Here is a 13,734-nt window from a genome sequence, read left to right as displayed (position 1 = left end):
CACCGCAGAAACTAACAAGCTACGCAAACGTATTGGGTTTTCATAGCAAGGGCTTGGTAGCACGGGGCTGCAGGGCTGGTCAACCTAGAACAGGTTGCCCCAGATCATGTCCTATCAGGTTTTGAGTACTTCCAAGGACAGACTTCAACACCCACATGGGAAACTCATGCTAGCATTGGATCGCCTTCACAGTAGAAAGCTTTTTCTTATCCTTGAGTAGAAACTCACATGTCTTTGTTCCTGCCCACGGCCTCCCGTCCTGTCACTGAGATCACTGTGAAGAGCCTGGCTGCCCCAGCACCACGTGTCTATTCATGTTGAAAAGATCTACTTCAGGCTCCACTTCTCTAGGCTGAAGTCTCAACCTCTCCTCATACAACAGATGCTCCAGTCCCCTAATCATTTTGTGGCCCTCGTAATATTACTCACACTAGTAATCACAACTGATTACAGGGCAATTTGTTCAGCTGTGGGAGATCACAGAAGACAAACTGTATGTACATATGATAGAAGTAATTTATATATGAAATGCTACTACAAGGTTAAAAAAAAGTTGGCCATTTAGTTCTAATTTAACCATACAGAAGAATCCATTTTCAGAGCAAAACTTGAACATGCACTTAGACATGGATCCAAGAGAGGTTCAAATCCCTAATCTGTCCAATTCAAGCCAGAATTACTCACTCCAGACCAAAACACTTTTCTTGATCAGCTTCTGACAGGATGACTATACTGACAGTTTTCCACTGAAAATATTCCCATAATATTTACAACCAAAAGATGAAAGTAGGATAGGTTTCACTACACTGGAACACAATTCTGCATTTAAAGACAGGCAGCAGGAAAATCATGTCACACAAAACATGATTAAAGCATAAAATCTGCTACCATGGGATACTGTAATTGGTTAAAGATTAGAAGAAGATGAATGCTTAGAAGATGTATGTGTACGAGAATATATACACTGAGAGAAGTGAAGGTAGACACCATCAACCTTTATGTTCAGGCTGCCAGCTCAAGCACAAGTTCTTATCCAAGAAGAGTCTTTACTATCGAGGAAATTAATTTTTTTCTTTTGTGACTAGCTGAAGTGCTTTGGCAACTTAACTGAAGTATAAATAAATACATTGGTCACTTCATCTTCCACTAACACAGCCATATGTAGAGTTACACACAACAACTAATTAAATAATACAGAATAGCTCTACCATTAAACACACAAAATCAACTCAGTAAACTAAGAACTGTACAACTATAATGCCACTATAATGCCTCAAGGGATTTTTCTTCTGCAATAGCTGTCTTCAATGAAGCAGACAAACTTAAGTCTCAAGATTAGGAACCTTGAAATAACAGGGAATTTTGTGTTAATCAATTTAAGAGTAATCATTTCGAAGGGTTTCTTCTTTCACCTCCATAGACATTACTGACAGTAAAACACAAAACTTCTCTTGTCCATAGTGCGGAAGGCTACAGAATACAGGACTGAACAGAGTAGGGATGCTGCACACTTGCGTACAGCTAGAACAGCTCAGAGGTTAACCAAAAACACTGCCTGAAAGGTACAGAAAGAAGCAATTTGATAAAACAAGCACCTTTTTCACGGAAATCTGATACCGTTCTATGCCCCTCCTGTAACCTCTACATTAATATGCAGACAGCCATCTTTTACCACGGTTCTGATAGCCTTCACAAAACCCCTGTGGAAAAAGGTCATTAAAGAAGCACAACTTATGGGGACAGCATGAAAAAGTAAAAGAAGAATGTATGAGGCTCTGCTCACAAAGGTGGTGCATAATTCTGGGAGAGATCATCTAAATATAAAACATGCAAAAGAAAAAGTCTGCTCTGCTCTCTTACCTTGCTGTCAAAAAGATCAGTCCATTTTGTTGTTTCCCAGAACGTCTCTGTCAAGGCTTCTGAGCAGCTCTCGTGATCTTCGTCTTTGCCTTCAGCATCACTGGATGCAGCCCCATCTTGGGCCTGCAGATGAAGAAGCTGGTCAGCCAGTGCACTTCCTTTCCGACAAAGTGCGTCCACTAAAGTACTTTTCTGTTTTTCCATTTCACTAGAAAAAAACAGCAAGAAAAAAAATATTAAGGACTTTTCACAGATACATCATTACGAACGGAATCAGTACTGACTTTAGCTGTAATCAGCAGTTAGCATACACAAAATGAAAATAAGCACACAGACAATTTAAAAAATAAAGCTATTTACCAAAATAAAAATAATTTAAGAAAAGAGAGATACTCTGCATTACACAAGCTCAATTGTTCTCCCAACCCAACATCTTTGGTGTTTTAAGGCAAGGGTAACTTGGGATTTGAAAACTGAGTAAGGCAGAATCTAGAAATACAGCTTTACAGTTCTTGGCATTATAAACGGAGTCAAATCCAGCACTAACATAAGCAGATACAATTCTGCTGACTTCAAAGGAATTGCATGCATTTAAAGCACCACTGCATTTGGTGTTCAATTTCAGAAGTTAGATTCAACCACATGATCTAATGGGTCAACCTCCCAAGAAATGTTTAGAATGAAATGTATTATGGCATAACTTTGTTTTTATATCAGCAACTCCAGGATTATATGCAAATATTCAGGAAAGTTAGAACAGAGAGACTCATTTTACAACTGAAATCTGTATTTTATCTAAAATAACAAACAAATGTGCACCTCCTCTTTTAAGGGATTTATCTTCAAATCTGTTGCTTTTGTATTTGTGACTAAAACAACACCTCAACATGCACTACAAAATCCACCAGTTATTCTCCACACTACAGTGTCATGTTCCAATTACTGTCTTCCTAAGGATGTATACTGGTAATTCAGAGGAACATATCTAAAAACTAAACTAAAAATTCTCAAAAATATTCATAAGCACAAGTGTGGTCACCATGCCTTTCACAAATTAAATCTTTGGCAAGTGGTTATTTCTAAAACTGCTGTCAATTTTGCCCTCTAATACATAGCTGAAAGGTCGCCAGGTATTATGAAAAGGCAGGTAGCATTCCAAACACCCAGCTTCATAGCAAGGTCCTAGTGTTCCCTCTGATTTGAGATTTAGCTTTATACAAAATCAATACCCTGTTTTTTGGTCTTTACATCCTGAAAGCACCTTTGTTTATTTAACATTTCAAAGCAAAAATTTGCAGGCTTCAGTGTTCCTGCACTCCTGAAATATAATAAAGAATGAAAACTTCTTGCAAGCAAGCTTGAAACTACCTGTGCCTAAAAAAAACATCCCATAAGTCATTTAGTAATGTTACAGTCATTCCAATTCTTACTTAACAGCAGAGACAAGGTACACAGATTAGAAAAATAGGATGCAAGAAAATTATTTACTGGGTAGGTACTTTTTTATAGTAGTTGCATCAGGTCTGGGATCAGTCTTCATGGCAAAATAAACTGCTAATGCCGTCTGATCAATATGAGAGATGACAGTATTTGCAGCTTCAACAATTTCATCAAGTCTTTTCATACGTTCCTAAATGAAGAATAAAAAGGTATTTAGCAATATGAAATCACACCACTTGATTATTGATTTTACTACCACTAGGATAATTGCAAAGGCACACAGAATAACATGAAGTGATTCAATATGAACTTTTCTTCATTTTTTCCAACTTCTCATGCAGAAACACCCGATGAGAAGTCTGCATTATCAAGATTTCACACATATGTACTGCATTTGTTACTGAAAATAGATTGTAAAATACACAGTACATATATGCAAAATGCAGATTTTACAGGAAGAAAAACCCCTTCCAGTACAAATTAATCCTCTTAATAAATAATGGCAGCAGTTGTTCATTTCAGAAAGAAATGCAAAATCAGAATCAAATAAACAGAAATAAATCTGACTAAAAACTAGTGACATACAGATGAAGCCATTTATCTTCAAGATGAACAAAAAAACATATGTAGACTTCTGTTTAATAGTTCATGGTTCTCATTTTTGGCAACAATGGCATATGATGGACTTTAACGGTGTTATTTCAAAGGGTTACTGTCCCCAGTTGTCTGGGCAATTCTACAGGAAATTACCAATTCAGTGAAGGAGCACAATGGGAAGTGTGCTTGTCTCAGGTACCACTGTTCAGAACAATACTCTCGTAGCCTGAAGCAGTAAAGAAGCTGCTTTCTCATGTTTATATGTTTTTCATATGTTTAACTGAGTAAGGAGCAAATGATAAGCAAACATACTTTACGAAGGCTTTCATTCTACTGCAGGGTTAAGGAATTCACATTGGGGAGGTGGCTTACTATATTATTGCCAGTCTAATTAGAAATTTCTGCTTTATTATACTAAGTACAGCTACGGCAGTCACTTCAAGACCAAACGCGTGGGAATAAAGATTCAGTTGTTTAGGCACAACAGATGCAGTGAGACAAACAAAGTTTTGAAACGTTAAACAACCTTTTCAGAATCCAGCTGATGAAGTCTTGCAACATATAGTGGAAGATGATTAGGAAAGGCTTCTTTCAACTCATTGTACATGTCAGGGGTATCCAGCCTAGAAGAGAGAAGGACAGAGCATGAAAGTACAGATTCTGGAGTTTTTATCCTAGCATTAAGCGTGTAGTTTTTTTGTATAGCTGCTTCATGCTTGTGTAGTAATGACAGCAGACGTACTTGGTCATCCATTGTATTTTTAGATCTCGTAAAGCTTCAGCAAATTCTTCTTTTACATCTTTTTCTTTTTCCTGTTCTCTTTCTTTTTCTTTGCCACCATTTTTACTCTTTGATGGTGATGGTATCAGATGATAATGAACTGTAAGGACATCCTGGAGGTGGGAAAAGAGGCACATACTGAGAAGGATACAGTACACTTTCTGATGCGATAGAAAAGCTAAATCATAGCAAGCAACTACTCTGAGCTATACATATAGTGAGTAAGGATTCCGAGAGCAAGGGTATATGTCACTAAGAATTCAGAAACTTCTTTAACTTTAAAAAAAATATATATAAAGATGTAAGTATCAGAACAGCACACTTGGTATAAGACAAATAAAGCTTAAGACTGAACAAATCTGATATTTTTGTACTCAGATAATTTAACATATTATTAGTTAGGGAACTGGAAGTTTAATTTTTTGTTTTTAAAGAAAGCAAATAGTTTGGTTAAAAGGCAAAGGAGTCAAGAGATTCTACCGTACAAATGGGGTAATTAACAAACAAATGAAGGTGACTGAATTCTAAAAATACTGCAGTAACATGAACATGAATGACGCCATTGGATACATGAATTTATTCCTTTTGAGAGAGTATTTCTTCCCCGTTGTGCCTACTGAATAGCTGCTGCATCCACAGTTAACTTTCCCAGTTTGATGCTACAGACTTTCTTCCCAGTTTCACCTGTAGCTGTGCTCACATTAAGCAGACAACAGCAAGATTTTATTTTTGAAAACTGTATATGCTAGCAATGAAATATCACTATAGTTTGAGTTCATGCTACACTAGTCAGCAATTATCACATGATAATTGTGATATTATAGCTACAGCTATTAAAATGAAAATCCTAACAGACCTTAGCCACTGCTCTGAAGCTCACTTCCTGAGATAACTTATACATGTTTCCGAATAAGCCAGCATTAGACTTCAGTCATTGCTTAATTGCTTATAAGACATTACAGCTGGTGGGAGGATTTTTTTTTTCTTTTACAAACTCTGAGGGCACATGTCCAGATAGTCTATATACAGAATATTTCACAGAGAACCTTACTTAAGTTTAAATCCTCCAAATACCATTAGCCTGTTGATTATTATGCAAACTATTGTGTTGCCTGCTCAATTCTTGTGGCAATTTAGGTATTCAAACCAATTATTCCAAAACAGGCTTTATTGGAATACATTTCCCATAAATGAAGTCAGTGTTGCATAATGAAATAAAATCTTGTCACAATTTATTTTAATCACTTAATGAATATAAAGGTGACTATTACAAACTGTTATGCAGAACTTTGGAATAATGGACTTAAACACTACACTTCTGAAGCTATGAAAGAATACTGAGGCAGAGCAATTTTACCTGAATAACAGTCCAAACAGATCAGCAGCTTGCTAGGGTTTACTGAAAACTATACTGGTAAGACTAAGCGGCAGTACTCCCCCCAAGACAATCCTTCCAGTTACTTAAAATGTAATTACAGCACAACACTAACATTTACAGAATTTTTTAAACCTAGTTTAGATCACCAGTACACATTAAAGTGTAGTTTTCACAGGAACTACCCTGCACATGTGCACTTCAAGTATGATGTACATGACCAGGCATCTAACGAAGACCTCGACAGTACCTAGGCCAGAGCGTGATAAAACATATCACAAAGGCAAAAGAATGCAGCAGAGGGTACAGAAGTCAGGACCCAGTGGTACAGGGGCTAGCTAATCTCATTAGAAAGGTAAAAACTATGTACTCCATTAAAGCAAACCAAACATTTTAAAATGCCTACAAAGTTAGATCAGTCAGAAAATCTGAATCAGTAATTTACGTCTTTTTTAACATAGATCCTATGCTGAGACTAACATTTTCCTAAGAAAGAAACCTGCCTTCCTAGAAATCTCCTAGTATTTCAGGATTTCCTTCCTTTGACGGTACTTGGCAACGTGTTCAGGGTTATGTATCTAAACAGCCTGTCCATTCTCACACCTTGCCTATATGATAACTGTGCGGCCCCTGAGTTACCTGAACACCCCGGACACTGCCCTTGCCTTTACAGAAAGGCTTGTCAGAGCTTAAGGAGAAAGGCAACTCTTCACAAGAGCTACAGACAGAATGGCATTGAGCAACCATATTATACACTGGAAAGATTACTTGAAGGATTACTTGAAAGCAACTTTAAAACTAACAAGGAAGCTACCCTTTGTTTATCCTTAAAAAAAAAAAAAAAAAAAAAAAAAGCAACATTAAAAACTTTGGAAGCATGCATGATACTGCATACTTTGGGCAGAGTGCTCCGTGCACAAGTGCACAATTTGGTAAGCCTCAGAGGGTTTCCTTTTAACTAGAACTACAAACTGTATGCTTTGTATGTTTTATGTATCTACTTTAAGACACAAACAGTGTGCATAACACCACTTACTTTTAAGACAGTATTCTTGTTTAACTGAAAATTGATGAAGTTCCTTTAAGTCACCAGCCAGGTTGACACAAAATTTGATCAGAAACATTCACTTCATTGTATTTTTGAAGGCCTCCTGGTTAGACAGGAATAACCTCTAATGCTGAAATAAGTCATCCAACATATTTCTTCTTACGTTTGACTTCAGATACTTATTAGGCTTCTACTGCCATTTATCTATAACAGCATAGGAAAGGATGGCAAAGTGGGGAGAAATATGTACAAGCTGTCCTTTAACCAGCAGGGCAAGGGAGGACATTGTGCCTGCACTCCTGAGACCCCACCTGGAGTGCTGGGGGCCCCAGAGCTGGATGCAGGACAAGAAGGACCTGGAAGTATTAGAACAACTCCAGAGGAGGGCCATTAAGATGATCAAGAGGCTGGAGCACCTCTCCTATGAAGACAGACTAAGGGAGTTGGGGTTGTTCAAGTTGGAGATCACAGACTCCCTGGAGAAGTTGTGGATGCCCCAGGTGTTCAAGGCCAGGCTGGATAGGGCTTCAGGCAACCTGGTCTGGTGGGAGGCGTCCCTGCCCACAACAGGAGAGATGGAACTGGATGGGCTTCTGACCCAAATTATTTTGTGATCCTATGATATTGTTCAAAAGATGCATTATGTAAAGTAACAAAAAACTTGCTTCCTGCAGACCAGAAAAAGTCAATCATCTGTTTCCACTCTGACCACATTCAGGACAAAAACTGGAGAAAAGGAAGAGTCAGATTTTAACTGTATGGCAGAAGTTTGGTTGTGAAAGAAGTAAGGTACACAACCACTGCTTTTTCCCCCTATTGCTGTTTAGCATGTGCTGCTCCATTAGAAAACAAGTACTAATAGGGGTAAATCAGCTTCCCATGCCAAGACAGCGGGGTTCTCAGTGGGGACCAGTTCAAAGAAAAACATCTGTGAATCCTGAACTTTACACTTATCTAAAGTTCAGTTGTCAGAAAGGATTTTTTTTTTTTTAAATAAAAAAAGTTTTGCACTTTGTGAAGACAGAAAGATACTTTGCAAAAACCCATACCTCTATGATTCTACTGTTGTATTCAGACAAAATCGAGTCCTCAACGCAGAATATCAGGGACTAGGTGTACCATTCTGCAATTCGTGTCCAGTAAGACAAAAACTCTTGCTTATTACGTGAAAAGAACCCATTGATGTTTTTGTCTAGCATGAAAGAATAAATGCCTTTTTTGGAAAATCAGGGTAATATTTTCTGGCATAACCTCAGGCTGCTTTCATGCAAAACAGAAGCACTTTACAACTGCAAGAAATGCCCACCCTGGGTTTCTGGTAGTATCATGCACATAGGGGCAAGCTAACACCCCTCCACACCCCAAAAATCAAAACCATTTCTGCAGAATACTCATTGGTCATTGGAGCAGGACTATGCATAAAATAAAAATGAGATTTGTTAATAAACACTCCTAATCTTACAAAAGGGCCTGGACATATCTCTGCAAAATAAAATAAAAATCTAGATGTACCTTTTTGACTTGCCAGGCCACATAAGAAATATAGAAGCAAGTTTTTGAGCATGCAAAAAAAATCTGTGTTGCATGTACACTTAGACATGACAGGGTAAACATTCAAAACTTGTCAACTCGGAAGCCCAAAGACTTGTATTCTTGGATAAAAACCCTATTCATTAATGGAGCTCTCATGGATCAATGCACTGAAACACAGCGTGCTTTTATGTATTCACTGCCAGTATGCTGATGCCTCTTGCAAATAATAGGTGGAAGTATCCCGAAAAAGAACAGTTTTCATTTTGGTTTGGGTGGGTACACTACTCAGATCTGAACGTAAGTCTACTCTAGAAGCAAAAAATAAAACAGAACATGTAGCCTTCTGGATCTATTTAATACGTTTTGTTAAAGAAATTAAATTATGATTAGAGATTAACCACCTTTTTATGGATCCACTTAGTGAAGTTTTTATTTCCTATCCATTGGAAACCAGGCGTTCACATGGGTTTTTAAATCGCCTTTCCAAAATTCATCTTCATAATTTTTAGATGCATATTAAAATAAAATTGTAGCAGTGTACATCAATGTATGTTAAAATCCTTCTTGTAAAGCCTAATCACATTCCCTCACAGTTGTTACACTAATACCAGATTAGGTAAACAGGCTCAGTTTTCCAGCTCAGCATTAACACAAAAAAATACAACAACAAAAAATATGTTACTGCAATCAATTGTGGCATTTGTGGTTCTCACACCTTATTTTTAACAAGAATCCTGAACTCCACAAGATGGTACCACGAAAACAAAAGAATACAAATAGCTTCACAACTTCAGAACAAAACAAGAAAAAAAAAAAAAAACAACAAACAAATACTTAACCACTAGTTCTATAAAGGTGACTGTTAAAATAGATATTTATAGAAAAAAGACAAGCAGTCTTTTGTCTGCTGGGAATACATTGTACTATCTAATGTAAAAGTATGAGAAAGCACAAAACTAAACACTGCTGTGTTAATCACTTACTCCTCCCTCTACCTCCCTGAAATACATCTTACTCACATTTTCTTCCTGAATTCCACTACCTGCTACATCAGCGTACAAACTAACTTAAAACAAGTTACATTTCAATACATCTAAATCTTGAACTGAGAGACTTTTCAGTCAACTTCATCCCTCCTAAGAAAGATTGCTTATTGGAATATTTTTTTCTATGACTGTACCAAAGCCATTGTAAACAGCTGTTTTGGTATACAGTTAGGTATTCAGTTCTATGTGAAGTGTTACGTTTGTATTGAGTTCCCCACCTGCAGACACAATACAGCAGGCAGAAACACTTGCCAGTTGACTACAAATACTGAAGATTCCTGAGTATCTTACAAAAAGAATCATTTCAGACCACTAGTCATCACATGCATTTTTATGGCACTTATTGCAGAAGTATTCAGATGCTCACATGCCTCTCATTTAGCCTTGTATTACAGTAGTGTTTTGCCATTCTACCAGTAGATGTATTTAAGATGCTGAAGCAAATAACCCAGAACTAAGGAGGTAGATGAGGGAGAGAAATTAAAAAATCAATACTGGTAGACAAATTCTTTAAGTCATATGAAAAAAGACTTAAGTATATCTTTTTCAAAAACTAACATTCAGTACCTTTTTAAATTTTCCTTGTCGCTTTGCTGCAGACTGCCCCTGGGAGTTAGAATAACATACTGTAAGAAAACATGCACACACCACACAGGATGGAGACACCTTCTCTGTACAATTATAGTTACACTTTCAACCTACATATTTTTAAACTGTTAAGTCACATCTATGACCAAACATGCTCTTAAAGCATGCTTTCCTTTTAAAATTAACAATGCATTGTTTTGTATAGTCTGTTATTCCTGTAAAACAAGCAAGTGTTGTTAACCACTTAGCTTAAATTAATGAAGTTACAGAAATTCACTTCAAAAATACAAATTTCAGATTTTGACTGTTTAGTGGCATTGTTCTGTATTTCTTAATAAGTATACAGAAATTAGGTGTATTTTCCCTCAAATTGCACCCTACTTGCTAAAATAGAGAGAACATTGCTACCTATTCCTCTCTTTTTGTCTGCTGGCACACTACAGATTTATTAAAGGCAGTGGAAAGAATCTGATGTTACCTGGTATCATCCTTTTTCCAAAGAAATATGACCATAACAGTAAAGCCTCAGAGTATGATGCACAACAGGCCTCACCTAGAATTTCTCTCAATGTAAGCTCTTTCATACTCTTCATGAAGAAATTAAATTTGATAGGCAATACCTACTACCTCCTACTTCCCATCCCCAAAATCACCGTATAAAAACACTTTATCTAGTTTTAAAATATGATAGAAAAGAATTACAAACAACAGTTCAAGGAAGCACAGAATTCAAGTTAGGTAAACTATACTACACTCCTATAATGGATTTAACATGGTTTTTATTAGAAGTATACTTGCAGCTTTGCATGAATCACAAGAAATCTAAACCTAATTTCAAAGTACTTCACTGTATTTTTAACCCCTCATTCATTCATACTTAGCAGACATTATCTAACTTGCAGTTATACCTAAGATTAATACATGCAATTTTCCCCAAAAGTTCTACCTGCAACCAAATCAGACTGAATAACTAAACTTGTCTACTCAACAAAATCTAACAGCATGTGCCCACCTCCAAGTAGTGAAATATATGATGGATTACTTCTAAATACCAGCTCACCACCATTCAAGCTTATTTTCAGCTTTGCCAAGTATTTGAAAAATATTTTAAGAGCTAGGGGAATCTTCTAGATACCTTAGCACCAGATACACGCACGAGTGACCTGGTTATTATAATCATTGCTGCACTACAGATTCATTCAAGTTAGCAAACTGTTTTTTTGCAGGATGCTGCACTATAAGTCAAAAAAAAAAACCTATTGCTTTTTCCCACTGTGACATACAGAGATTTTATGTCATTATGTTGGAGCATAGTCATATTAGTGGTTGACAACATCGGTGTGCAGCAGTTAAGAAAATCTGCTTAAGCATTTGAGTCAGCAAAATGCCTCCTCCTTTGTAAAAGTAACATGTAGGTGTTAAGGAAGCACTTATATTTTCGCTGAAAACTGTATGCATGCAAGGAAGAGTATAGCTGTTTATTAGAGAACCAACATGCACAAAATACATGTACATTTTTCATTCAAAAATGATACTGATTAGGCAACTGAACAAAACCACTCTTAAAGACTGCCACACCAACAAAAAAGTTGCTTCTAGAAATATAGGGATTCAGAGTCAAGGAGTGAGAATTCAAAAATTAGAAGGTGCAATTAACTTGAATTGTAAGATGAAAACAAAACTAAGAAGTTATTCTGACCTCATAATGAAACAACTGCTTCTAAAATGTGTTATGTCACTAAAACTGTTGCTCTTTCAAGTACTAAAACCATAAAACAAAGTGCTTCCTTGGCATGCCATTTACCCACTTCAGAAGTTTCAGAAAGAGGCCATCATCCATTTAAAATACTCACAGCTTTCTTTCCAAGTTCTGTTTTAGACAATGTCAGAGCTCCTGCAAGATAACATCCTGGTCCTGCTCCTTTTGGTATTCTGTTCAAAGAAAGAAAACTCTGTGTTAAAAACTAGGTCCATTAACATGCCATTGAGGCTACAAATAAAGAATCCAATCAGTGAAAGAGCAAGACAAGAGGAATACCAAACCCAGACAGGCAGACACAGCATGATTTTAGTTAGGTGTAGAGGCAATCGGTTAGATGTAGACAAGAAAACAGGACCTCAGTTAACTTACTTGTCATCAGGCAGAGACGTAACAAAAAATGGCTGACTGTGTTTTGGTGGTAATGTCAAACTGTTGGATTTCTTCTTCCCTAAGAGAGCAAGGCTATGGTTTTCATAAATATCTAAGCTCAAGGTACTAGACAATCTGTGAGAAACAATAAATGGAAGGTCCTTGATGCGATCTAGTTCACTGTTCTGTTCATGACGAATTTGTAACCGAATAGTGTAGTCTCCTTTTTCCAGTTTCACAGAATACTGAAAGAAAGAAGTTACTGTAAATATCAAAATTAAATATTTCACTCACCATGCACACACAGAAACCCAGAAATAAAACTGTCATGTTTTTCTTGATCCAAATAGCTCGAACCATTTAAAACATGCTAAGTAGCTTAGTTTTGGAACCTCCTGAGAATAGAGCACTATCAAGACAAGAGCAGCTGAAGCATTTTGGATTAACTGAAAAAAAAAATTGTTTTCAGACCACAAAATAGGATTATATCATTCATTCCTACTATAATACTGTATTAACTGCTCAAATAGAAATCAGACAACTTGCTAAACTTTCAAGCTTTCAACTCAAAACCTCTTGCAGGTTTGCCTTGATACATTTTCAAGTTACTATGCAACTTCAGGTGTTGCGTGGTTGAGATCACAGTATATTTCCTACTATCTCTAATACTATGGGGCTTTGAGCAATCTGACACAGTAGGAGGTGTCCATGCTCATGGCAGGGGGGCTGGAACTAATTGATCTTTAAGTTCCCTATCGACCCAAACCATTCTATATGATTCTATACCACTTTCACACTGAGGGATCCAACATTCCTATGACGGTCTAAGGCTGCAGTTTAAAGAGCCAGCAGGCTCTCTGACCTGATTCTACAAAGCTTTTCATACATGCAGTTAAGAATAGGTGGATAACATCATCTCTATTTACATAACAAACAAAAACTCCACAGATTCTTAGTTATGGAAATGTTCTTTAATTTCTACTAATTTAAAAAGTCGCCTTATGGATTTTTTTAGTGCTAGCATGCTAAGCTTCCTTTAGGATGTTTCTGCTGATGATGCTATAATACAAAAGGCATCCCTGAGAAGGACAGTTGTTCAGGACTAGCCTGCTCCCAGAATCTCCTTCTTCAAGGTTAGTATCAACAGGAAGCTTGATTCTATTTCCTGGATTAGTAAATTTTTAATTACTTTAGAATTGTTCTGTTATGCAGAACACCAGAGAGGCACGGTGTGGTAGTCCACTAGGTACAGGTAACGGACTTTTTTTTTTTTTTTTTTTTAATTTTACAGCACTTTAAAAATACAGGGTAAGGGATATAAGCTCAAATAAAGCA

The 13,734-nt window shown here is 36.8% G+C and overlaps 1 protein-coding gene across 2 annotated transcripts in view; it reads right to left on the bottom strand.

The window, feature by feature from the left end:
- Positions 1 to 13,734, bottom strand: part of TPP2 (tripeptidyl peptidase 2) — a 46,208-nt gene that overhangs the window by 7,470 nt on the left and 25,004 nt on the right. Inside the window, exons 22-28 of one of the 2 annotated variants that reach the window (XM_084299303.1) lie at positions 12,400 to 12,644; positions 12,122 to 12,200; positions 10,248 to 10,286; positions 4,640 to 4,791; positions 4,424 to 4,520; positions 3,360 to 3,490; positions 1,861 to 2,068 (exon numbers count right to left, since the gene is read on the bottom strand). In XM_084299303.1, the coding sequence (XP_084155429.1) occupies positions 1,861 to 2,068; positions 3,360 to 3,490; positions 4,424 to 4,520; positions 4,640 to 4,791; positions 10,248 to 10,286; positions 12,122 to 12,200; positions 12,400 to 12,644 (951 nt within the window). The remainder of the gene's footprint in view (positions 1 to 1,860; positions 2,069 to 3,359; positions 3,491 to 4,423; positions 4,521 to 4,639; positions 4,792 to 10,247; positions 10,287 to 12,121; positions 12,201 to 12,399; positions 12,645 to 13,734) is intronic. The other variant, XM_084299304.1, reaches the window with a different exon arrangement.

The sequence above is a fragment of the Netta rufina genome (assembly GCF_964035555.1).
Source record: "Netta rufina genome assembly, chromosome: 1".
Lineage (NCBI taxonomy): Eukaryota > Metazoa > Chordata > Aves > Anseriformes > Anatidae > Netta > Netta rufina.
This window is presented reverse-complemented; position numbering and strand designations above follow the sequence as displayed.